The sequence below is a fragment of the Pyxicephalus adspersus genome, chromosome 6 (assembly GCF_032062135.1).
Source record: "Pyxicephalus adspersus chromosome 6, UCB_Pads_2.0, whole genome shotgun sequence".
Lineage (NCBI taxonomy): Eukaryota > Metazoa > Chordata > Amphibia > Anura > Pyxicephalidae > Pyxicephalus > Pyxicephalus adspersus.
Window position 1 is genome coordinate 71540856 of NC_092863.1, and position 27721 is coordinate 71568576.

Below are 27721 nucleotides of genomic sequence, written 5' to 3' on the forward strand. Positions count from 1 at the left end.
TTAAAAATCGGGGGTGGCTTACTTAATGGGGATGTCCTAAAATCGGGGAAACACGGTAAGAGCCAACTCTGCTTAAGATACAAAATTTACCTTATTACTGAATTTCTACAATTGCAAAGAATTAATATTAGGAAACCTATAAGTTAACATAAGTATTTCTTGTTGCCCTTGGCAAATGTGTGGAGTTCTTACTTCACTTTATCCTGCCATGCACATAAGCCCATAAAAAAGTCCTACATTAAAAACAAATTGTCTTTTGAGATTTCAGATTCAAACTGGCACTGGTCGGGGCAATACAAACACTTTCAAAATGAGGCCAGGTTTTTTTTGTGCAGTACACCATGTATGTGAATGACAACCACATGCTTGGTTGAAATTCTTAGACTTTGACCCCTCGTGAATCAGAGTGAAAAAGGTGCTGACTGTCAACATCAGGTTAGGATTATAAAGTGTCTTTGGAAAGTGATGAGTTTTTTTATGGTTTTTATTAATATAGTTTGTTTAAATTTAAATGGAATGCACGTATGCATACCCCCACATTGTTGTACTTTCAAATGTGTTAAGTTATATGCTATGTGACAGTTTCTTGGTCCATGGCCAGGAGTTGAGGTCATTTGGAGATTGCATTGAGAATACAGCACAGCTGCTGGAACCATTATACTCAGCACAGACATTTCAGAGGTTATTTAAGCAATAGTGTTACAGTGTTTTTAGATCTCTCATGACATTTTTTCTTCAAACATAACATTTAAAGTTAAAGTCTACCTTCACCATCCTGAAGTATTTCAATTTACGCTGTATATTTTATCTTATTACTGTAATTAAACATCGTCCTGTTGAAAAAAAAAAGACGTGTTTGTTTACAAAAAACAAGAATACTTTTTAAATTCACAATTTGCTATGCTCCTTACGCACACTTTTTGTGGTTTTAATTGTGACCAAAGCTACCTAATAACATCAGAGGATAGCAGGACGTGCAAGTATGGTCCAACCACCAAAGTCCTGTTGCACAAATAAATCTTTCTATAGACATACACAGTCAAGTCAGAAAGACATAAATGTTTATACCTGTTAAGAAGAAAAGAATTGTGGGTCTGCACACTACAGGTGGTGTTATAGAATCCAGAAAGTTCACCTGATCCCTAAATGTATATTATTCCATAGGAAAGAGATCAAAGGTCTGAAGACAATGGTCAATGTACCTGTAATTATATATGTTATATACATATATAAATATATACAAGGGCAGAAGCCATGAGGGTTGTTAGCTTATTTTGTCCCTTCAGCTGGCTAGTCATGGCTGGCACTTCGTTCTGTTTCTAAAAATGTATGATTCTTTTGGGTCATTCACATCAGATAAATGAAAGCTACTAAAGAGGATCACACTCTACTAAAGAATGGACTACATACATGATTTCATTGGTTTCTTAGGATTGCATCCATTTGCTAAGGCTCTTATGAATATAGAGTGCATAACAAAAATAGGAAAATATTGCTAAAAAAAAAACAAAACACATCCTAGCTGTTCCTTTTTTCCAAATAATAGACTTAAGTGGTCGCTAGAGCCTTCAGAGCAATATTCCTAAAGGCTGATACACTTTCTCCTGTACATGTCACTTCCTGCATCGTTCAAACGATGTGTGTACATTATTGGTGGATTATTTTTGAACAATCGTATCATTTCAGCATGTACAGAATTGTGCACAATATGATCGTTCAAAATATTTGTGAATAATCCTTAATCGCTCGTTAATAGTTCATTTTCTAAGGACAATTATTGCACGTGTGTACCTAGCCTAAGACACAAATATTGTTTCTAACGGAGGTATAGCCTACAGGAATTCTGTTTGTAGTTGGGCTTCTTGTGGTTCACAATAAGTGGGTTGTGCAGACAATCTCCTAGTGTTGCCCAAGGCATGGCTATTCTTTCTCGTTTGCATTTGATTGTGGGAAGTGAGGCCAGATATCACTGGTTAATTAGGCCATCTGCATGCTGGAGACCTTCTCTCATCAGTTAACTTCTAGAGGTCACTTAATTTACATATTAATGAGGTAGGTGGGTCCAAAATGATGTTGCTGTTCCATTAACTATGTAATATAAGTATATTTTAAATATGTGGAACTACATTAATCTATATGATGGTCAGCATTGATTTCCATAAAAACTGTATATATCCTTACTTTATTATGCTCTTTAGAGTTATCTGGAGCTATCTTCTATCACGATTGGTATCTTCCTTTAAGTTTGTATGACATTCTCTCTGTTGAATAGGATCAAGTTTCCTTCTCGCTGTCAGGACTATTTGAAGCCATAGATCCATCTAGTCCTTTGTGGTTGCCATTTTATCAGGAATTCATAACAGCTTTTGCTGATCTGCCATTTTTACATATCACTGTTTCACTTGTATGATTTCTAGTGAGACAAGCCGAGAGCTGGCTTCCTTTTACTGCATACCAGAGAAAAAAGAGCCGTCTCCAGTGTCTGCTCTGTTGAGAAGGCCGATTCATGTGTAAATGATCAGTTGCCCTTTATTTGCTTGGCCTGTGGAGAGTACACATTGAGATAAAAAGCTTGGTGGGTCAGGGCTTAGTGTGCGCTTGTTTCTCCAGTGGCCACAATGACAGTGTTAGAATTGTTGTCAAAGATTATCAGGCGTACTATGATGTCTCTTCATTTTAATGCATGGGCTGAAAAGAAATTTTGAAGGCTACAGAAAATATGTCTGCAGCTTATAGTTCATCCACAAACACACACAGATTTGAATTAATGGTGTGATTCATGTTAAACAATTCCTTGTGAATGGAATTCATAACAGTAAAAGAAATTACCGCACATCATAGTAATAGAATCAGTGTTTTGTTTTTTTTATACAGACATAAAAATATTAGGTCATCATGGTGCTCCCGGACCTGTAAAATCTTTGGCAGGCTTTTATTGAAAAGCTCAAAAGAAATATTTTATATATGCTTTCATGCTTACCGAGCAATACACAGCAATTCTTTGTTTATATCCCATTTTCCAGCTCTCGGTTTCATGTCTTCCTTTTCCTTCTGTCAGTTTCCTCCTTGTGCATTTTTGTTTTATCTGTCCTCTTCCCCTTTACTTTTCCTTTCCTTCCCTCTTCTTTTACTTACACACAAACAGTGAGTATGAATAAACATGATCAATACAGTAACTGAGAATCTTAATACGTTTTTTGAATATTTTCTTTACTATCCAACCATGTATAAAGCAAATACCTTATTACATATTTCTAGTTTTGGGGATATAAAATCCACTTTTTACATGATTGTATATTTAAAATAAATATTTCTATGTTTTGTGAAAATTCCAATTTCCTTTGATAAGTAAGTGATAAAGGTTGGAAGAGAAACCATGAGGACATGCATGAAGATTTTGTTGGAGCTAAATGGGACTAGTCCTGCTTGTCTGTTTTGCTCCTACTCATTTCATGGCTATATTGTGCATGTATCATTGGCATTCTTCTACTTTCTGTAATGATTACTTTTACTATAATAAAGTATGTTTTTTACTTCCCATTGCTCTTACTATTTTTGTACTTTGCTAATTAGCAAACGCATATGATCTGTTGCATCATTTGAGAAGCACCAGTGATTCACCTCATTCCGCTACTGTATATATTACTGAAAATATATATTAGAAAGTATTCTGCATACAGTGGCTTTGCAATAGGAAATGTACTTTTGTCTGCTGTCCTGTATGTATGTGGGTTTCTTACCACCTATTTACCATATCATATTTTTCACATGCATGTCTAACATCAAATTACATGACAATGTCCTAAAGAGCTCCTAAACAGTATGTGTGTGTACTGTAATATATATATATATATATATATATATATATATATATATATATATATATATATATATATATAGTATTTTATAGGCCCTTAAAATCAAATGGTTGCATTAAATACATACATTTTTAGTGTATACTAACAATATAATCCCTAGAGTGTCCAATTACAGATGAAACTGCTAAATTGAGGTGGACGTTAACAAAAAACTGCAAGGCCACTACCCCCCTTCCCTCCTCGCACATCAAAATACTTATCGAAATAAGGGGGGAAAAAAGCCTTGGATGAAAAAAAATTGTTAATATACCCCAACTTCCATAATTATTATTATTCAAATATAAACTGATCCAAGTATAAAACAAGCTACCTTGCCAATGCCAATACAATTCCCATGAAGAAAAAAAATTATTAAAATAATAAAATTACTATAAATAAAAGTGACGGGTAACAGTGAAAAGGGCTCTGTCTAAGAGTTACATGAGTTGGGGTGAAAGTGACATTCTATTATTGACAGGTAAAAGGTGTAGTTTTTATTATTTTTTTGGATCATAATCACTGCCTGGGGCATTTTTTTTTTATTTTATTTATTTTATTTTTCTTACACCAGCCCTTTTACTAGTCCTGGGACCTTCTTGGATAGAAAATTGGGGGCATCACATGTGTGTGTTTATGAACACTATCTCCTATCAATCAGAGGTCCTCTGGAATCTGGAGTTTGGCCAAGAAAACTTGTCCCTGGCTGCCCTCTTGTATGATTGGCCAAATGAATGTAAACCATGATGGCAAACCCCATCATCAGTATTTTATATTTGTTCAAAAAGTTTTGCAAGAGGGGATCTGGGGACAGTTCTCCTCTGTCCAAATCTTGTGGCAATGGCTCCACACAATGACAGGACCCTGGCAGAGCTCCTGTCATTGTTCAGCCAGTCTGGGCATCAGTCTGACAACTGTCATCATCCAGCTCCAGAAATATTACTTTTACTGTCAATGATAGGTATAATATCAAAATTGAACTCAGATTAGTAAAATTCCAAGATCTGATCTGAGCACCTCTAGCCACCAGCTGGCACCAGCAGCACTTGTTGGGAGGTATATCTCACAATTAAATCAAAATTCCAGCAGATCTCTCTCCTGCACTACTAGGAAATTGATTTTTTGGGCAGAAGATCACTCTTGTCTAGTGCTGTTGGTGCTGGCTTTGACTCGAGTATAAACTGAAATTTTGACAGTCATTTTCATATCAAAAACTCACGGCTTATACTTGAGTATGTACATGTATATATGGTATATGGCACCAGCACCTTTTTTGGTGGTTTACTATGACAACATAGTAAAAAGAGCTGCACAAACAATGGGAAAGATACAGATAATTTCTAGCTAAACATCTCACCTAGTAAATTGTGCATAGCTTATTGATATACCAGCAAAGCCTTGGGGCTTAGAGGTGTTGTGCTGGAATATGTGCAATGGGTGACTTTAATTTTTTTGAGTAATAAAGTGTTGGGGGATATACTTTTTATATTAAGAAACTGTTTTGTTTTTTTTGGTTTTTTTTTTTTGGTTTTTAAAGGCTCCTGGGTGACAGCCTAAACAGGTCCTAACTTCAGTTGCTATGTGATGCAGCAGAGCACTTGTCTTGTAGGCTAGGCTAGGTGTGGCAAGCTGCTGGTTTGTTAAACTAGCAATCATTCTCATGGCCATGCATGTTGCAAGATCATCTCATTCCACTCAGTCTGTACCTGATATAAATACATGCTTGTTTCATGTCAATGTTTCATGTCATTTAAACGTGCTCCTTTAAAAGCAAGTTATATGTGGCTGTTTCTTTATGTCATCATATCAAGTTATTTAAAGGTTGCCTGTTGGTTTCCTGGACATCCTGACAGTTTTTATTACAACTAGAAACTTAAACACAATAATATAGTATATTGCATTTTACCACTCATTAGATTTAAAAGTCACACTTGTTTTTTTCAGTCATTTCCTTTTCCGTTCTATTTCATTTTTCTCCTAATAATCCAGACAGTAACACACTTCTTGCCAACACTTACCATACTGTGCTATGGAGGAGCAGAATTGTCACCAGAGACATTGCTTCTGATCTGGACTGCAAACACTCCCTCCGCCTCTCATCTCTATTACACAGTAATAGATGTTCTGTAGTTTCCATAACAGAACTGGAAAGGCTGGTACCATTCTTTGAGAATTCAGTTCAGTGGGAAGATACAAAGACTAATACTTTCTAGCACAATAAAAAATTATGTTTATGCGCTTCACATGAAAAAAAAAAGAATTGGTAAGCTTTAAAATTGAAATGCTTCTTCATGAGTTTAAATACAGTTTAAATGTTTTAAAACAATAATTTCGAATGTAGAATTAACACCAATCTCTTAAAGTGACAATGCTAAGTTCTTACTTACATTGAAGATACAGCATGAAGAAAAGCAGTTTCCAAATCTTATCAGTAGGTTGAAAAGGGGATTGAATAAACCCATGGTAAAACACCTTTAAATCTATCATCTAGAAGTTGTCCATGAGACGAAAACAGAGTTGTTACCCAGTGTTTCATAAGCACCAGCTAATCCTAAAATTACCTTTGAAGACTGAGATTACAAACCTACCCTGACAGTTCTACGTTCACTAGAAATGTGGAGATAATATGCATATATTATTTGCCACTTTCCAGCTTTTGTTTGGTATTCACTAGCCTGTGGCTATGCGGCATCCTTCTTTTGTATGTATTGGAGCAGAATAACATCCCTTGTATAAAAAAAAAATGTAAAAAAAAAAAAAATACTTTTAAAAAGTTATTGATGTGGTATGTTCATAATGGCAGAAGCTAAACATTTAAAGCGCAAGTGAAATTCATGTGTATAGTAAAGTGTTGATTTGTTCACTTTCCTTTGTTAAACTTGTAAAATGGTTGACTGAATTTGATTAGAAATTTGATGCTGGTAACATGTTCTTTTCAAAGTGTTTTTCAAAATGCAAACTTAACATTCAAAGCTATTAGCCAGAATTTAAAGCAATGTTTACTGAATGATTTAACTCCTAGGTCTGCTTTATGTTCCTAGTAAACGGATAACTGCCAATGTTATACAGTTGGGTTTTCTTATTAAGAAGAACAGATAACCTTGAGAAACCGCTATATTTACCCCTATATGATGAGTATTCCTCCTTGTCCTTCTATGATATTAGTTTGTGTTACAAACTCTAAGAATACAAAACCTGAACACAAGGTCTTGTTTGCTGCCGTTTTTTAAGCGCTCATCCTTTTTTTATTGCTTCAGTCCAAAGGTTGATGCAGAAATCAATACTGATATAAAGCCAGAAAAAGTAGCTCTCTGTTTTATTCATAAATAATAAAAAGTGTATTTTCATTCAAAAAGTAAAAGTATCTTGGCTAGGTATCAGAATGCTGTAATCCCCTGTGGAGCAGCGCTCAGAACATATGGATGACTTGATCAGTACTGCTTCGGTTTTTTAGTTCAGTGTGCTTTTATCTGGAGTTTAACTTTAACATTTCCAAATGTTTTAAATTTTCTGGGGGTACTATTCTTGCTTTGTGAGTTGTTAGCTTGGTCAAGAGTAAAGTAAAGAACTTTAGAGAACACTATTCTGATCCTAAATAATACAAACTTGTAAAGTAGGAATATTTATAACTTCTTTTGCAGGGTTTGTGGGGTTTGTTTTATTGGGTTTGAATTATGATTATTATAGCATATGTATTAGTATAGAGAATTTATATAGCGCTGACATATTACACAGTGCTCTACAAAGTCCATAGTCATGTCATTAGCTGTTCCTCTATAGGGCTCACAATCTAATGTCCCTACCATAGTCATATGTCATTAATGTAGTCCAAGGTCAGTTTTGGGGGTTTTTAACCTAACTGCATGTTTTTGGAATGCATGCATCTTCTAGATAACTTTGCAGAAATATAATTATTTATTCCTCTTTGGCTACTCTGCTTGATGCAGGGCTGAGTAGACCAAAGCCAGGTTACTAATAAAAAAATATTTTATTTTTTTTTTTTACCTGCTTTCGACCTGTGATCGCATATGGTGTTAGGGGAGACATGTATAGGATTTAGGAGTACAGTATAGTATCAAACAAAACTTTTTTTCTCTCTCTATTGTTCAAAAGACACAGCTACATTTTTCTTTAAAAATTTCTTGGATCACCTTCCAAGAAAGAAAAGTCATGTACAGATGTCACATGACTTTTTTGATTATTTCCTGTGACAGTTGAACCAAAGGGCACTGTACACACAGTGTCGTTCTGTTCAATGAAGGATCAGTAAGGAGCACACAGTGATCATTCATTAATCCGCCATGGTAATGATAGTGTTTCCCAACCACGAGTCCATGGACCACTGGCAATCGTAGAATAAAAGGTGTCCATCTGTAATCAACCTCCTGAGCAGAAAATAATTTTTAAATATAATTTCTGAATTTTGTGTAGCTACAATTTCCGCATTTACTGTAGTTTATTTGTACATTATATTAGTTGTTTGTGCTTAATTTAGTTAATAAAAAATGAATGTTTTTGTTTAAAAACTTTAAGAAATGAAATTTGAAAATATTGGTCACATCGGACAATGTGATTAACAAAATATTTGTGACATTTTTACTAGGACAGGTATATATTCAGATTAGAATTGATTTTCTGATGATCCTAGGTACAATAGGTGACTTATTGAAAACTGCCCTTACCCCAACAATTGTGCCAAGTGGGTGTAAATTGGCATTTTAGAGTTGTACATGCTGTGATGACAACTACATCCTTTCTGGCTATAGGATGGAGAAAGACCCCAGTAAATATGTGGATAGGTAAAAGTGGGGGCTGGCATTTTACTCTTGACAGTAACATTTTTAAAAAGAAATCTGTGTTGGGAGAATCACCAGGACTGTTATTAATAATCTGTTCCTATGAAAATGCTAGCAGTCTGCCTGGCATCTGGAGCCTCTTGGTTCTATACTTTGAATCACCAACTTGAAATAATTATCCAGAAAGGGACTTCTGACTTCCTCTGCGTTTTCTGATCTCTGCCTACACCTTTTGTGGATGTAGAAAATTCTAAAACCAGTGGGTCAACTAGCATGTTCAGAATAATAACAGCAGGGGAATATCCCAGGTATGTCTTGTCCTAGCGAGGTAGGAAATGAGAGGAAACTTCTAAAGTGAATGAATTTGTCATAAGAACATGTCCCAGAAAAAGGGTTTTCTCTGATTCGATTTAGGATTATTTTGAATTTTTTTACTACTTTTTGTGTTAGTGATCAGTAAAAACAGAAGTATGAATCTTTCAGATACTGACGGCAATAAAAAGCCAAGGGATCCAACTCCTTACCACCATGTAAAACGAAATAAAAAGTTTCTCTCTGCATACACTTTCGCAGCCATCTTTCACATTCAGAAAGAGTTAATTATGCAAGATATGGTGTCATTAATTTCCAACCAATAAAGTACATTTTTATGGAGGCTGGCAGTCGCAAACACGTTGCAAAGCCTTGTCTCCTGGCATTCTGCTTCCTGTATCAATTCTGTACGGTTCCACTTCCTTCTGCTGCTTTCAGTGGCTTGATCTGTGTACATATGGCATGGCCAAGTGTGTTCTGTTCTCTCTGTGCTTTAAGTACAGAAGCCTCTTAATATAAAATGTAAAGTAAAGCAAGCTTATGTTTGAGTTGTTAATCTGCAATATAAATACATTTACTTCTTTGTGTGTTTCCTATAATAAAGTGTTATCAACTGTTACTGTTTTTGTTTCAAATAGGCTTCATTATCTTTGTCATTTTTTATGTGCTTTAAAAGTAGAGTGTTAGAAGTCACAAAATCTTCCCTATTGTTATTTAATGTGTAAAGAAAGTTTGTGAATCTTGGCATCATCCAGTGTTTGAGAATGATTTGAGTGCAAGCAATATGGCATTGAGTGGGCTGGGCCGTATGATTGTAATCTGTTGTGATTCCTACATGTTAAATAGGACAAATTTTTCTTCAATCCATCAGCTTCTGCACTATAGATATTATTATACCCTCATGTGCACACAAACACAGATTAATATAACTTGGTTTAGTTATAAGGCAGACAGTTAACTAAAAGAATTGTATTTTGCTTGGTAAGGGAGCAATGTTGATCAAGTGGGTTTTTCCATATTCCGGACTGATTTCTTACCCCAAAGTGAAGTAGGAGGACATGAAATTGTCTCATTTATTTCTCAATAAAAGTGGTAACAGTCAGAATGGTTTGGAAAACATAAGACATGAAAGTGTTGTTGCCTAAGGTCACTAGTTGGTTTCCCTAATTTTTCCAACAATGTCGTCCAAGGATATATATCAAATGTTTTGTTTAGATAAATTCATCTCCTGCATAATTCCGACTCTTGTCTCTAAAAAAAAAAAAAAAACTAGAATGGTCTTTTTAGCATTCTTCATTCACCAAGAGTAGTATTTTTTCCTATTGACCATCAATGAAAATGGGATTTCTTCACACTAATATTCTGTGCAATAGGACATTTTCACATTGACCACCAATTTCAATTTTTTCCTTAAAAAATGTCAATTGTTTTCTTAAACTAATACCAGTGTAAAGGGGGGCATTTTTTACTGACTAGTTTTCACCTACTACCAATTTGAAAAAAACTTTAATAATAATTTTCTTAATTTTATATTTTTTTTTTATTAATAATATTAATAAACAATGTTTATATAGCGCCAACATATTACACAGCACTGTACAATAAATAGGGATTGCAAATGACAGGCAGATACAAATGCAAACCCTGCCCACAAGAGCTTACAATCTAAGAGGTGGGTGGAGTAGCCTATTAGGAGCATTATAATTTCTTTTTAGATGCACAAATGATTTATTATGACAGGTTACTACTGCTGCTGCTTCTACTATACTTGTGCAGGTTTATTGGTCATTTATTCACCCCCTGTAGTTCTCTAAAGGCAGCCTGTAATTAGTGGACTTCCTAGTGTAATATCATCACTCTTTACAAAATAATATTGAGATTTAAAAATATATTTTGAAATCATTTGATGCATACAAAGTAGACTTATACTCTTTGCGGTAAAGAGGAATGTATTTGAAATAAAAGAATTTCCAGTTGGTGTTAAGCTTTTAGCATTTTAACCACTCATGGAAAATGGTAAAATCTGAGTGGTTTCTGTGTTGAGTTATGTTTTTAACATTTTGAAAAGGGTTACTTGGATTTAAAGGATTTATTTTTTAAAGAAATCATTTTAGGTGTGCAAGGTACCATTTATGTCTCATTCCAAGACAAGATTACAGCTTAATTTAATATCAGGTTGCTTTTGTTCCCTCTGCCAGGCTAGTATCCGTGTCATCTCATATTATGACTTCCTAGAGACAGCTAAAATGGCATCTTGAATGTTGAACACGGAGATGGCTAATAAACTGGAAAGGCGTTCTGGCCTGAGAGAATTTCATGTTTTTGTTTTTCTTTAGTGTTTTTCCTATCCCCATAAGAAATCAGGGACAGACAAAAATAGCACCGTTATTGGAGAGTGATAATATAATAAAAAAAGAAAAGTTGCAGGCTTCCCTTGTAGCACCAGTGTTATTTACAGAAATGAGAGGACATAAATGGTTTGCAGAGCCAATCACTAAAGAAACAAGTAATGGAAGAAATATATTGGTTGACCTTATGGAAATGTTGCTTGCCGGGCTGTAATGCTTCAATTTTGGCTTTGGTACTTTTCCAGACATTGACCTGGAACATGTATGCAGTGATATAACTCTTAAAGCTGCACATTAGTTTTGTGTCAGTGATATGTGAAAGTAGAAGTTAGTGGATCATGGCTATCTTTTTAAGTGCCTTCTATATATTTATTTATGTATGAAAAATAAAATGAAATTGAATCAAAGTCACATGACTGCCTTTCCTCCAATGACAGGGGTTAATGAAGCTAATATCAATAGGTAAATGCGTCTGCTTTTAAACCTGTTCCTTTACCCTGAATCGGAAACTAATCTGGTATGTTTGTGTTTCATCCACTTTTGTCTAGGTAATAAAAATAGTAAATACATTCACTCCACAAAATATGGTTATTACTAGTAAATATTTGCCTGCCACTGAGCATGGTTACTAAATCAGTACTGGCTTCAGTACTTTTTGAACCACTGACCTGGACAAACATTAAGTTCATGAAGGTATTCTGAAGTTAGAACTTTGAATATGTGTTCTAAGTCAGCAGTTCAAATAATACTGAAGCCATTTCAGGATAACTAGATCACTGGGAGTTTGATTAGTCCAACATATAACGAATTGCTACAATGCCAAATGTCAGCTGAATAAAAATATATATAGCCATGATTTTACCACCAGACATGTTTCACCGTTCGGCTCTATTGGTAGGATGAAATGTGACGGAGACCAAGATATATGCACTGAATCTGTGCTAATCGTTGTAGCAGAAATATTTTTATTTAGCTGATGTTTGGTGTTCAGTAATTTGTTGTTTGCTGGACTGAAGTCATAGAACAAAGGCACTTTTATTGAATGCCTGCACCCAGTGCCCTGTGCGGGTCTACATGGAGCCTGAAGCAGTGTCAACGTTACTATATGGCTTTTTGGTAGCTAGTCAGAAATTGCAACCTCTGTTTCCTTTAGTACAGGTTCGGTCAAAATACATTTTTAGATTTCCAACAATAATGGGATAACTAATTATTAGTAAAACCTGATGTAGATGTAGCCATACAACTATAGATTTAGAGAACGCAGAAAGGTGATTTCCTTATTCCACATGATGTGACCAAGTTTAGCCAAGATTGGCTGTAAATTATAAATAACATTTCCTGACGTGGAAGAGAGAGCATTACTTCTGGGGCATCAGTGAATACAGATGTCTGTTTGAAGGTTATTAACTTGATGATTGCACAACTGGTATACTTGACCCACAGCAGTGAGCCGTGTCCATAAAATAACACGTTTCTCTTGTCTGCCTTTTTCAGCAGTGTGCATCAGTGCAAACCACGGTGAGGTCACTCTAATAAACCCAGGGTCACTAGGTGCCACATCAATGTAAATTCACTGTGGAGAACCAATGTCTTTGTGTATCCCAATTGTAGAGTAACTAAAAGATTGACAGCATTAGAATGAATAGTATAAATTGGTCTAGTGATATCACAGGCAGATCCTACATTGTTTTAGGCAACAAATACTTTTATGAACAGAGAAAGAAAAATATATATTATAATAGCTTACATTTGTGAAATTTCCCCATGCTTTTTTCACATTGTGTAAGCTTTAAGTTATTAACTATTATATATCAGGTAGGAAATGTCAGGCTGGGGATAATGGAGAATTCATTTGACATGGGAGCCCTCGACTAATGAGTAACCAAAACAATAATTTAAACATACAGTGCAAATAATAATGTATTACTGTAACAGTGACCCCTGCGATCAAAAAATATCTCCTGGTTGGTGGATTCAAATTTCTGGTAAAAGATTTTTTTTTTTCTTTACTGAAAACTATTGCATATTGATCTTTGCTTTATACCCATTACAAGTATGTAACTAGTTATCATTTCAGCAATGAATTGTGCAGATTTAAAATAATAAATGTACATCAAGGTTTAGAAATGCTGTTATGGTTAAATGTGTGCATTGTCATGGTATTGCTTGTTAAATACAATGCTATCCTATCTAGTTTTGAAGGATAGATGGCTTGATCGGGAGATTGGCATTGAGATACATAGCCTCTCACCCTAAGGTCAGAGGTTCAAATCTGGCTCCCGGCAGGAGTGACTAAAAATCATTAGCATTTTAAAGCTGTTTGGTGACCCTTAAGAGAGCGGTTGGTCTTCTCAGTGCTATTCCCAGTTCACCATATCCAGAAACCATCATTGCAATTGGAGGCTTTAGAGGCTGTGGATAATGAACATTAAGAGTGAAGTACCTTCTCACCTTTTAGAGCCGTCTCTCCAGGGAACGCCTGCCAGACAATATTTGGGTGATCTGTGGAATACTGTTTTAATGCTGACATTCTGAACATTCAAGTATATTTGTTTCATTCTATCAATGTGTGGATTTTAAGGAACTTTCTGGAGAAAGTAAATCCAATATAGCTGATCATCGAATTAAATAGAATAAAAAACCAAAATGTAAGAGAACTTTTGTCTAGTTAAATTGCAATTTTGTATGTTTTTGCCCAATGTTTAAATAGTAGACATTGCTGCAGAATAATAGATGCAAAAACTTACTGAATATACTTTAATTAAAACATTGTAATGTATGCACCTGCTTTTTTTTTATCCATGTGCACATTCCTTCAACTTTTGTCTCTGTGTTTAGTCTGTGCATATATCTGTACATAGGGCAAGTCATATTTACTAATTACAAACACTGGCTCTGCTTACTACTTTGAAATACTGCAAACCTTTGTTAATAATTATTTCAATAAAGTAAAAAAACTATGGAATAGAAAGCATGTACAAGAGCCATATCAAGAAAGTTTTAAAGTAGTTGTAACTCTTAACTAAAGGACATATAGTTTACTAAAGCAATGCGCATATTGAATGGTTATCCCCTACGGATAATGTTCGGTGAGACATACGATCACTTGCTATATATAAAGGGTATCAATGGATTTTATTTTATTTATTTTATTTTGACACACGTGCTGGTACTTGTTTGTGTATGCTTATTAAATATGAACTTCAACCTTACCTATTTTTTGTCTATACATGCACCATCAAGCCCAGTGTTTAACATCACCCTGTCTATGGCCTGATCCTATATTATTTGCTGCCTGAATTGCCTTTCAAGTTCAACTAGCATCATGTGTGGACATTACATACAGTCCATTCCCAATTGGAATTTATTTTTAAAAAAAACTTTGCTTTGCATGTTCACTACACTGCACTCTAAAATCATAATAAAATAGTTACCAGTATAATCTATAGAATTCTTCACATGAATGCATTAGGTTTAAAGGCATTGCATTACATTATGTTTTATTCTTGGGAAACAAAAAATGCATTTTAATTTGAAATGTATTCAATTCACCTGTCTGTATTTCCCAGGAGTCCCCAAAAAGAATACCCATGTAAAATGCACAAAGATGTCATATTAAGTGTAATGTTTTAAAATGCCCCAAAAATGCATTAGGCACTTTACTTATAAGTCGATTTCTACTTTTGCAAAAGGCTGTGTCACTTTACAAAAGTTTCTGGAATGGTTTAGAAAAAAAACATCTGTTAACCCATCAGCAGAATTGCTCATTCCCAAGACTCCTTGAATTCCTTACATGTGAAGGGGCAGAGAAGGAACCTAGCTGATTAGAGTGCATGTATATTTCATTGTATCTGATTATAATAGGGTGATTAGACTTATGTTAGTGTAAAGTATGTAATTGTATTGTGATTGCCTTGCTAATGATATGCATACGAAATGTGTATGTTTAAAGTGCGAAGATAAAATTCAAGTAAAGGCTAATCAAAGGCTAATTTAGAAAAGCTCTGTGGGGAAACAAATGTAGTAAGGTGGATGTATATTGCATATTAAGATCATATTTCATGCTGTTTGTTTTACACAATAATCTTTTACACCAGTCTGATAGGATCTTAGAATTACAAATTTACAAAATCACTGGTTAGAAGTCCAGTAGAGGTGGGAACTGGAGCATAGCCCTCGTGTAAAGTAAGATTTCAGAAATATAAAATTGTTGAAAAATACAACCCTGGTATTTTTAATTTTTTCCAATAGTAGCCTTCCAGGACTATGTGCTGTGATTATGTAACTCATCATGCAGTACGCCTTTCAACAGTACATCATGCAGTACAACATTTCAAGCTGCTTGGGAAGTATGGGGCATACAATATTTGATATTGTCACTTCTTGTAACTGGGGACGTAGCAGGAAGGGGGAGGAGTTACCTATAAACATATATTATTTGTCATCACAAGAAGGTGCCCTTAAGGTTCCTCCCCCCTCTGTAGGCATGAAGCCAAGCCAATGTTGCCAGATTACTTTACATGATATTCTTTAAAAATGTGCCAAATGCAAGGTGTTTCTTCCATACTTATCATGGCTCGTTGGCATTGTTTATATTTCTATGTAAGCTTGAGCTAAAAACTAAACACCCAATTAATGCATTTGTAAATCTCATTGATGACATATAAACAAAATAGAATAATGTAACAAATCACATTCTTGGTTTGTAATTTTTGTATTCTTGTAACTAGGATTCCTTTGGCACAAAACTCAATGAGAACTATTTTTTTTATAAAAAAAAAAGAATGAACACCCTTAAATGTTTATATATATATATTTATTATTATTATTTAAAAAAAAACAGTATCATTAGTATCATACATTTTAGAATAGCACATGCAAATTGTATTAGAGTAATTCATCTAAAGATATGAGAATATAGTACAAATGATCATATTATAATCAATAATATCATTAGTAACATTCTTGTAGGAATATTAATTCTATCCATTGATATCCCTAAGCACATGCTCTGAAGTCTATTTTATCGTGCTTTTTCTTCCTCGTGTGGACCATGACCAGCCCAGTTTCATTTCTGAACCCTCCAATTGTGTTGTCTTGTGTGTTTTGGCCTCAATTTTCCCATTTCCACCTCGCTCAGCTGCAAAAACGTCTTCATTGTTGTTCTCCCAGATTGTGATACTGTCACAAAACTGTTGCTAGGCAACAAATGTGGTTACCAGGACTGAGCGAATAGCTGAAGGGAAAGAGAAGTGTTGCACCATTGTAGAGTAACCATAGCAATGACCTACTATTACAGAGTAAAGAATTAACATTAACAGTGTTGTGGTATGAAACATATGTCATGATTCACATAAGTGCCAATCTGGGATCATTTTTCATCATTTACAGCATTTCAGGGCAGTCATTCCCCTTGTACGGTGGACTTAAGTCTCTAACTCTCTGTCTGTGACAATACACAGACCATTCGTGATTGACATGTCGGGCTAAGGGAACTTCTCCCATTAGTGAAGACTCGTTCTCGCTACGCTAACATATCAAGCTGGTTTTGTGTACCCATAGGGAAAAGCTGGTGCAAGCAGCACCCACAGAGGATGAATATAAACCCTACTATTTGATATGCACAGTGAGAGCAGGCTCAGACACTGGTGTGTCTGCAGGAGACTATGGAGCAGAGTCACATGCTTGGAAGACCTATGACCCGCCACCCCTTTTGAATCTATTTGCTGTAACTGACAAAGCAGGTGGGGATTCTGTCTCCGCATACTGCCTCTGCGTGCAGTGTTTGCTCATATTATTGTTTTTACACGTTTATACTGCTGTGCCCCGCATTATGATCTTTTCCTCCTGCAGGCAAAGTGAAAATGCCACATATACAGATCACAGACAGATATTGTATTTATTGAAATGAAAATAACTCTCAGCTATTCTGCATGTGAGATTTCTCGGAGCAGAAGGGGAATGAATGGTTGTGCTTGTGAGCAGCTGAGGCTGTGACATACTGTACTCAGCCTTCCCGGGACAGGCCCTGCTGCTGAGTGGTGTTCACAAGCCAGATGCCATCCAGAGAGTGTGCTGATACCCACAGCCTTGGCAGCTCCTTATGGCGTGTGAATTATAATGCACAAAGAGGAAAATAGCACAATGAAAAGTAGTCGCTTTGTTTTTATTGGCTTGGTCACTTTGTGTCTGCACTACAGTGTATGCATCCAGCGGTACATGACCCATCTGCAAATCAGCATATGACCTCTTTCATTTTAGGTATAATTGTTTCTTTTAAATGGAACTATTAAAAGATTTACTCAAAGTCTGCCATGCTATATTGCACTTGTGCCTACTTTGTCAACACATCATAATTATGTACTCATGATGATATATTTTATGATGCCCTAACAAGGTAGAGCGGTAACGATATTGGGTTTATCACTCCTATCTTGTTGCACCGTGTTTTGTCACTTTACTACCAGAAAGTTTTGAAGCACTTCCAGAGCTCTCCATTGTAATATCTACTGGCAATTTTCCAGCGCCTAATGATCCCAAGAATCTAAGATATGCAGGGTCCAGAAAAGATTATACCATATAAATAAAAATAAAGGTTCTACCATATAAATGAAGGTTCTTGCACTATATAATTCCTATCCTACTGAACCCAGTCATTGCCCACCCAGCAATTAAAATTCTATAATACAGTATATATGGAATTTAAACAAGAATATATATCCTTTAGTAGCTTTGTGGGATTTCTGTGGAACATACTAAACCTCTAGCGTGGAGCTCTAGTCTAGGTGTGTCTGGGTCTGTGCCAAGAGTTGAAGGATCCCAAGCTGTACAGATGAAGCTTTAGACAAAATTAAAGGTGTCCATATACAGCATTTGCCGAGTGCTTTAAGTGACCTGTTAGTTCCTTTTTTTTTGTTTTGGTTCTTTTTTTTTAAAGTCACATGATTGATGACAATCATTAATGCCAAATAATGAATGAAAGAGAGTCCACATAGGTAATTTCATCTTGCTAAGACAAGAAAAAATTCAATACTTGTCACAGAAACAGGAAGCAAGCAGTAAAAACATGACACAGACTCTAATGTTTTCTTACTCTATCAAGAGACGTTTTTTCTGTATGTCAATTCAAATAAATAGAAAATGTTTCAATGAAATTGACTTTTGCTCCCACTGCTTCTTTCACAAGGGATTACTGTATAGTTGAGGAAATAGTTTTCTATATGAAAGTTAGCCCATGTTTTGGTTTTCAAGCTGCAGGTGGAATCTGTATATGATCTTTCATTTTTTCCCCTTTCCATAAACATCTAAAGAAGAGGGTTGGACTTCTAAAAACTTAACACACTGCTGTTCTGTGCACATTTCTCTGAGAAAAAAACACAATATGCTTTACAGGGTATATGTAGTCATTAAAAAGTTACACATGTACTTTTTTTTTTTAAATGTACCTACTTTACTGCTTTACCAGGTACATGAGAAAAACTGTACTTGTTACACATTGGAAATCTTGTAGTTTGCTTCATAAAACAACACAAGTAACTTAGCTGCACATTGAAATATTACAGTTAATTAGAAATTGTATTTCATCGCTATGACTTATGCACATATGCTATATTCAGTGTAATGGGAGGCATACACTTAGTAGCTTTTGATATATATTCGTAAAGTTTCAATTTGAAGGTTGATTTTTACAGCAGATTCTTTAGATTTCTTTTTTCAATAGATGTCCCATACACAAATCCACTAATAATCCATTACTTTTAAATACATTTCCTTTATTTTATATCCAAATTAAAAAAAAAAAAAAAGCAGCACAGAACTTTCTTGGTTTGATGTAAAATATGATCAATAAAACTAAAATCAATCAAGTTTCTTTGTGTTCTTCATACCTGATCAGAACTGCAAAATTCTGCAAAAAAAAAAGGTCTTAAGTTAAATGCATAATAATGTGTATGTGTATATGTGTGTTTGTGTGTGTATGTATGTATATATATATATATATATATATATATATATGTATATATATATAAATGTGTGTGTATGTGTACAAGTATATGGATCTTTTGCGCTAGATGCCAGCCAGTGCGATGTATTGTAGCATAGTCTCAGCTGACAAGAGCCGTGTGTCGGGGTACTTTTACCTCCAACATATTGTCTTCACCATATGAAAGTTTCTTCTGAAAACACTAGACAGTGTGTCTGAGTAATGACAAGTTAACATGACACCTCTGGCTGCAAAAACTGACACCATTAATAGCCTCTCTTATTTAGGAAAGGTGATAACATGAAAGGTGGTTCCGTTTAATTAGCATTTTGCACCTTTTTGTAAATAAGGTATGTCATTTTGTTTTAGAAGATATTGTAACAGAATATAGAGATGTGGTGGTTGGCAAATGGACAATATTTTCTTCCAGCATGACACCAATACCCTACTTTTCTTATAATACCTCTTCAACATTCTTAGGTATGAATAATATCAGCCAGGAAATCTTTGTAGTTGTCATGTAAAACATGTTTTTTATACTTGGTAAACGAGTCATATTTGAAACAAGTAAAGTAGGTAAAGTGCTTGATAAGATTCTGCAGTTTTAGAATAACAAAAGTGAACTCTGATGCCTGTTAGATTATAGGTGCGTTTTCATAAATAAATTATTTTCTATCAATATCCTATAAACAGGAATCATCTGAGTTGTTTCTATGGACAACATACTATTTTTTTCTGTAAAATGTGTTTGCATCATATGGGCTGGAAGTACACACACAAAATAAATGTATTTTATATAAAATAAAAGTGTCATATGCTAGTCATTTGGAATTTTAAATGTGAGCAAATGAACAAGTACCATTGCACAATGAATACAACAAAAAAGTGTAAAAATTAACATAGTTTTTATCGCAGGTAATTACCGGTAAATGCTTTCTTTCATGCTTTTTTCCAAAAATTAACATATGAAATTCTTTTCTTTGGGCATTTCTGCTGCATTCAAGTATTTCTGATGCATGATCTCTATTGGGTCTTACTAGAAGCACATAGGTAGATGTCAGGAAAGTGAGTGTGAAAGCTGTCTGGATTTGCGTGCAACATCTGTGCCTTAACACAGCAATTTGTTCTCACTTACACGTTCCACCTCTCTTCTGTCTCTTCACAGGCACCGAGCGCCATGAGCTGACCTCCTGGAAAAGCTTCAACTCCATATTCAGGTTCTTCAAGGAAGCCTTGGAAGCCAAAAACACAAAAAACAAGACTGCATCTACCAGGCGCTCCAACAGAATTAGGAGTGAGGAATTTTAAAGAAAAGAAAATTGTACAGATTCTGCCAAGCCCTCACCGAAATGGTTTTTATCTTAGTCCCCCAGCCCTTCATTAGATTGTTTTCTTCCTAGAGCACATGGTCATGATGTATACATTTAAATAGCGTTTTACATTATTTCTAGATGAGTGCAACTGTCAAAGCAATATGGGTTCACTGGTTGTGCTTCCTGTGGTCTGCTGCTTGGATTTCGTGCTGCCCATCACAGCACAGATTAAGGCTGACAGCAGAGCTGCACAGTACAGCATGGTGCAAGTCTAATTGCCCTGACATCGCCCTACACTTTGAGTTGATGCCATAGCTTGTCTGCTACTCCACTGCCCTGGGCCCATTCACTCACCTTACCACAGTGGCCTTCCCTGCTTAACTCCTGCTATGCCAGAAAGGAGTTTCAAGGCCTTCAGTATGTGGAAGAAACACATTTTAACCTTTTAATTTCCTCTCTGTTTTTCATGTTTTTAGTTAACATTTTTTCTAATAAAGTTAACCTTTGAACTTCTTTTAATATATATAATGTCCCCTAAACAAGCTTACATTTTTTATAAGATGGCTAAAATTTCCAGAAAAGCTTTTAAAAAACAGTACAATTCTGACTGCAATGAAATTTAATATAAGTTGTGCTTAATACTGCTCACTACATCAATCAGTGTGTGTTACCTAAAGTATATCTCAACTTTTTTAAAAACTTTGACTTTTTAAAGTAGAGCAGTGGAATAATAAAGATTTTTAATTGTTTTTTTTTTATCTTTCTCTGTTATGCTTGTACAGGTTGTTGAAGTATTTTTACTGTATTACAAGAACTATTGAAATGATTCTGGTAGCCTTGTCTTCAGTATAATGTTTTGTATGGTGCACATCCATAAGGTCACTTTGATACAATGCCATTAGGTATAAAAAACACAGAGCCTTCTGATCTGTCACCACACAGAGTAACTTACACAGTAAAGATATGAATGTTCATACATGTGCTTCAAATTCGGGTTGCAGGAATTCCACAGTAAATTGCAAAACAAGACTCCTTCCTACCCAAGCAGTGCATTAAGATATCCGGGTATGAGTGCTGGACCATATTATTCAATGGTTCATTTTAAATTTGTAAAACTATAAATAGGGAGTTTTGACTCCTATGAAGGAGCCCTGAGTGTAAAACACTATAAACAGACAATTGGTATTTGCTGCGTTTAATGTATAGCTCAACAACCTGTATACACATGATAGAACAAATAAGGTAAAAAGTACAGTAATAATTTACAGCTCTTGCCCAATGTAATTTTTTATTTAGTTTTCTTTACAAAGTAGAAAAGTGTGTTCCTTGCTGTGCTGAAGAGAAGGACCGTTGGTCTCTGTGTAGAATTGGTGCTTTCTCATCATCAGTTCATACACCTGCTGCAGAGTAGACCTAATGGTCTGCCCTTCTGAGATGTCTGTCTCAGCAGGAAGCATGTCAAACCTCTGCAGAGAGGCCACCTCTTCTACACAAAAAAAAATACCTTCTCTGAAAACTGTAAAACTTTGTTCACGTTGTCTTTTGATGCACCTGGAATTTATTGCGTGGATTTAAACGAAATTAGGGCCCATTTAATCTGAAAAGACAAAGACATTGAGGTCTGTCTGCTAGTCAAAGCCCTAACCAATCTTAACACAAAGTAGAAATAGTTGTTTTTTCTGTATTGCTGCCTCATCATATACACTGTGAGCTGTACTCTGGAGCTCTGTAAAAACTTCACAATAGCCCAGGATCAATTTTGAACCATAACCCTGACAGTTTTTACATTTATAAAAGCTCTATTATAGGAAAAGTATGCCAATGTTGGATCTTTTTTTTTTTTTTTTTTTTTTTTGAACACAGATGGTAACATAGAATGAATTATGAACAAATGTTTTAATGTACCAGTCTCTTCTGCTTGCATGAAATGTTATGGTATTTTATGTTGTTTAAACTGATCCTGTTTTAAAGACATACAAAGTAATTATTGATTCATTTAACTCTTTGGAAGCTACAGGTGTCCTAGCAAATTTTCAAGAGCTGTGAATAGTTTTCATGTAATCTGCTATATTTTATATTGTCACAGGTAAAAGTACAATATGTTAATCACAAACACTGTGAAAACAAAATCTAGTTAGAGAATTATTTTTACATGCAGATGCCTTTCTTCCAATCTAAATATTTCAAATTTCCATTTCTAAAACCAATATTTTTAGTGTTTTGTTTTTAGTTTCATGCCCACCTAAAATGCATATTATGTAATGAAATATTCTGACATGATTTTTTGCTATATTTAGGTACAGGCACTGAAGATTTTCATAATTTATTTATAATGTGCCTTTCGTCAAATATTTTTACGGGATCTAACTTTTTATAATGTTGAAACTGCTAAGTAAAAGTCACAGTTGATTGGTTTGTTTAGTATTTCACATTAATTGTTGTTTTGTTAAATACAGTTTATTAGCACCGGGATTGAGAATATATTCCATTGCCATGTAGTGTTATGGCTGCCCCAATCTGCCATCTATATACAGACATCAGTCTTCATTGGTTAAAGTGTGTGAATCCTGCTGTAATGATAGAGGCAAATGTTTTTTGGGCCGAGCCATGCATGTCTGTTAACACACAGTTGCGTTCTTTAGTAATGTTATTCAGAGAAATTAGTACTCCACCTTGTCCTAAATATTGCCTCAGGCCAAAAAATAGCTTATGCTTTTCTGTGGATGATGGATACAGTAAATATTTTTATTATACAGTATTTATATAGTGCCAACATGTATTGGGTATTGTAATAAAACTTAAACAGCAAGCTAAAGTATTTTTCATGTTATCTCCTTGCTGGTTTACAAAAAAAATGTCTTTCAATTCAATGCTCGCCTTTATTCCAGTACTTGTTTTCATCCACAAGGGTTTCATGGGTCTGTTAAAAACATCTGGAAAGGAGAAGTATTTTTTAAAAATTTACATATATGCAGGGGAGGTCTCTAGCCAGTAATAGGGAGGGATATAATGATAACGGCCGTTCGTCTGAAAACCCCCATTATAGGTTTGCTGGCCTGGGGGCTTGGAGTATGGATCTCATCACCTGAGTCCTCCTGAATATGCAGGTCACTGCGCAGTGCCACTGATAAGCACAAAAATAGTTTGAAATTCAACTTTTACACAGTTTGTGAAACAATAAATCTACTTCTCCTACTGGCATTAATATTGCCGATAGAATTATACTCTTTTAACACAAGCTTTGTCATTTGTCATATTCGTTATATACAATATTTCTGCATGCAGCTATGTTAAATTTTTCACTCGTGTATCATACAATTTCCTTTCAAATTGACAACAATTATAGAATAGTTCTGGACTAGATTTAAATTGAATAGATTGTTCATGCAGGATCTTGTTCTCAACAATTTGGTGAGCCTATTGGAGATTGTATACAAAATGTATAATACAATAATTAATTGTACAATCAGACTGTAAAATCATGGAAAGATTAAGTAAGAAGAAAAAAAAGCTATAAAGGTCAACCTTATCACACATTTCAATTGAACTCTTGTTGCTTGGGTAAAGCTGTACACTAGTACTGAAATTCTCCTTCCAGTTCCTGTATACTACAAGTTGTGTGATGGGATTTTGGAGTCTGCTTTATAAAATAATTTTGAGGTTTTAGGTTTGTTTTTTTATATATTTTTTGAGAGGGAATTAGCAGTTATCTCTGTAAAAATTCCCAACTTTATGAAGTATTTACTACTTTATAAAAAAACAGTAAATACCACATACCCCTGCTGTGGGACATCTAAAATTCCATAGATTTAAATATAGTTACATTTGCTACCAGTGATTCTAAAGCAAAGATGAAGTTAAACTAAAAAATGTTATATACTATATATGCTTTATTATTTTCTACAATTATAAATTTTTAACTGCCACAAGATTCATGTACCACTGGCTAATATCATGTTGTTCAGATTGATATGATAGGTACATACAAAAGCAGCTCTGTATTCATTGATATTTAATTAAAATTATTTTTTAAATTCATGCAATGTAAGTACCTAATTTTGGTGTTGCATTATGCTGTTTACTGTGTAGCAAAGCTCAGGGATAGAGAAAAAGAAGCAAGGTGCGTTGTGATGCTGGAGCATGCTGATAGGAGGATGAAAGAAGATAAGCACATCATTTTTTATCACTATTACAGGGTTTGGGTACAGCAGATACCTGTAAGTGAAAATGAAACTAGTTCATGTTATGTTGAGTCATGTGAAGATCAGAACTGAATAGACAAATACAAATCCTGGTTAAACACATCCCATAAAGTCAAGTGCAGAAATAAGTCCAGTTTTTTGTTTTTTTGTTTTTTTTTTGTCAGTCAGTGCCTATAGCCAAATTCAATATAATTGATCAGATGACAAATACAATTGACTTTGTGTATTTATTCTTATAATATAAATGAGTATAAATGCAGATTTATCACATAGAAAAAAAACTAAGTACATCTCCACATTTGCCAACAGGTGGAACCTGTCGTCGTAAACATATGAGTCTCTAATGAGAATGAGAGATAATGGGCCTTATTTCTTCAAAACTGGAGAAGATAGACTACCATGAGGGAACCTGGGTGATCCAGCAAACCTGGAATGGATTTCTTAAAATGATTCATATTATATGGCAAATGTTTTCAATCCTTCCACAAATTCATTCCAAGTTTGCTGGATCACCCAGGTTTTCCCATGACAGTCCATCTTCTCAAGTCCTGGATAACTTTAATTATTCAGGCCCCCTCTGACTGAATGATGGTTAAATTGTAAATTGATCATTCAGCCTGATAATGATGCAAAGCACATTCACAAATCCACCAAGGTATAGTTAGAAAAGAGGAAACAGCAGGTTATGGAATGGCCTAGTCCAAAGCCCTGATTTGAATCCCATTGAAATGTTGTAAAGAGGCAGAAAGGCAGTTCATGCAAACAAACATATATACATATTAGAATATAGCTCTTCTGCTGACTGCTCCTCATTGGCAACCCACTGCGTTCTGCTCTTGTTACTTGTCTTTCCACTCCACTTTTATCTTGTCTGCTCCCAGTGACTTTTATCCTCTTCTGTTCACTATCCTCTCCCTTTCTAGATGGTAAAATCAAGCTAACAAGCTCTTTTTTTGCCCAAGATTCATAAATAAGTTTGCCTTTTTAGAGTTGCCCCTACATGTTTAGTATTATTGGAGGTAACTGATGGATAATATGTTCTGTCTCACAGTTGTCAGATCTGTGCCAATTCGGAATTTGCTTGCCAGGATCGGAGTCTTGGTGGCTCAGTGTCTTAAACGTTTGTGTTAGAATTTTCTATATTATAGAAATATTAAACTCAGTTTGTTTACTTTAAACAATATTAAAAATTTTTTAAAAAAGCTACACAGATAATTGTGCCAATGTTGTAGAAAATAGCCTACAGTTCCACAAAACTATGTGATATATACTCAATAAAATAAAGTGAAACATTTCCTAACCTAAAATCTTCAGTCTGGACAATTGTGTGGCATTGTTTGACATTTCCATATGCAATGCTCTTTAGATTACAAACAAATGTGTATTGGAAATGTCCTCCTAAATAGTTCACTTAATTTATAGCCAAGCAGCTAGTTCCTTACACTATGTAGTCATTGGATATTCTAAAGGGGATTGTACATATTGTAACCTGTGTGATTAGCTTTATGTTTGCTGAAAATCATTACTAGGAAGGGAAAAGAACATGAACGGTATTATTACACTTATATGTATAATTTTCCAGGTACTTTCCTATGTCAGTAAGCAAAATAAGGCTACATCAAGTTAACCAAAGACCTTAGTCATATGTATATGTGAAAGAGACGCTCAACTTTCAAGACTGCCTTTCATGTAATCTATGAAAGTGCCATACAATTAGGCAAAAAAGGCCTCACAGTTGCTCAGGGCGACTTAAAAACTTTCAGATGTCTGTAACAACTATGATCCCGATATTCTCATCCATAGACCAAGCATGCATGTGACAAGCAGACCTCCTTGGCATGGTGGAACCACCACATCCAGTTGAGCACCCAAAAAGTTGTCTGCTTACATTCAGCCTACTATCATTAACTTTCAATCTCTGGGCAATTTGCCCCATGTATGCTGGGCCTAAAATCTTGGTGTTCACATATTTGACTGTCAGCTGACTAAATATTTTCCAATAAAGAAAAAAATGGACATCTAGAAAACAGAGTTAACATTATTATAAAGACTCCCTGTCTGTAAAATGAAATTTCTGCAAAGTATTCTGGTAAAAACTGCAGACCTATCAATAGAAGGAACTTCAATGTTTATACCTACAATATATATAGTTATATCTTGTTTGATAAATTGCCCTTTGTTGTGGGTAGAATGTGCCATGGTATAATTCTCCATGTATGCAGACCCTTCCCTTTATTCCAGACTTTAAAATAGTTGGTTTGATTAGAGTATTGCTGTAAGATAGATGCCTACATTAGTGAAGATCCTCCCCACCGAATTCTACAAGACGCAGCTCTGCTTTATATAGAGAAAATGCTGACTGTTGTGTCAGAGGAGCGAGTGACATCTCTTTACTCTCCAACACAAAACTGGAAGCATCAACAATTGTGAAGTATATAATGAATCACTGAGCAGAAATAATAAATTACATCATATACATTATTTTCTTATTTAATACCAGATTGCATAGAGCAATGGTATAGTGTAACTAATATAAACCCATCCTTAATCTGATTTTATTGTCTGCTCCTAAAATCTGAGTTCTAATTAATCTGTTTTTAGCCTTTTTTACCTTCACATTTTGTCCTCCCTAAATGTACAACTCAAATTTTACCATATTTTTCCCCCTGCCTGTGCCAACCTACCCAGAAATACCCTGGTATAGTGGTTGACTTACCAAATCTAATTCATGAAAATAAGGCAAAACCAATTCCTCGATATATATCCTGCCAAGTGTATGACCCTTCTATGTGTAGCACACTATATACCCATACAATCCTTGCTGGGCTCTGGTTTGTCATCGTTTCTATCATTGAGTGTAACTTGATGTCAAACATTTTAATTTGTTCACCCTGTCTGCAAAATTTTACAATTTC

At 34.9% G+C, this 27721-nt stretch overlaps 1 protein-coding gene and 1 long non-coding RNA gene across 2 annotated transcripts in view; one reads left to right on the top strand and one right to left on the bottom strand.

Annotated features, from left to right (window-relative positions):
- The window catches only part of ARB2A (ARB2 cotranscriptional regulator A), a 249225-nt gene extending 225085 nt beyond the window's left edge, over nt 1–24140 (top strand). Inside the window, exon 11 of the mRNA XM_072416156.1 lies at nt 20457–24140. Coding sequence (XP_072272257.1) covers nt 20457–20599 — 143 coding nt within the window. The 3' untranslated portion in view covers nt 20600–24140. The remainder of the gene's footprint in view (nt 1–20456) is intronic.
- On the bottom strand, nt 16178–20604 carry LOC140334066 (uncharacterized). The gene is made up of 3 exons (XR_011921475.1): nt 20427–20604; nt 19197–19216; nt 16178–16546 (listed from the first exon to the last, which is right to left on the bottom strand). It is a non-coding gene; the product is annotated as an uncharacterized lncRNA (long non-coding RNA).
- Nucleotides 24141–27721: the final 3581 nt, after the last annotated feature.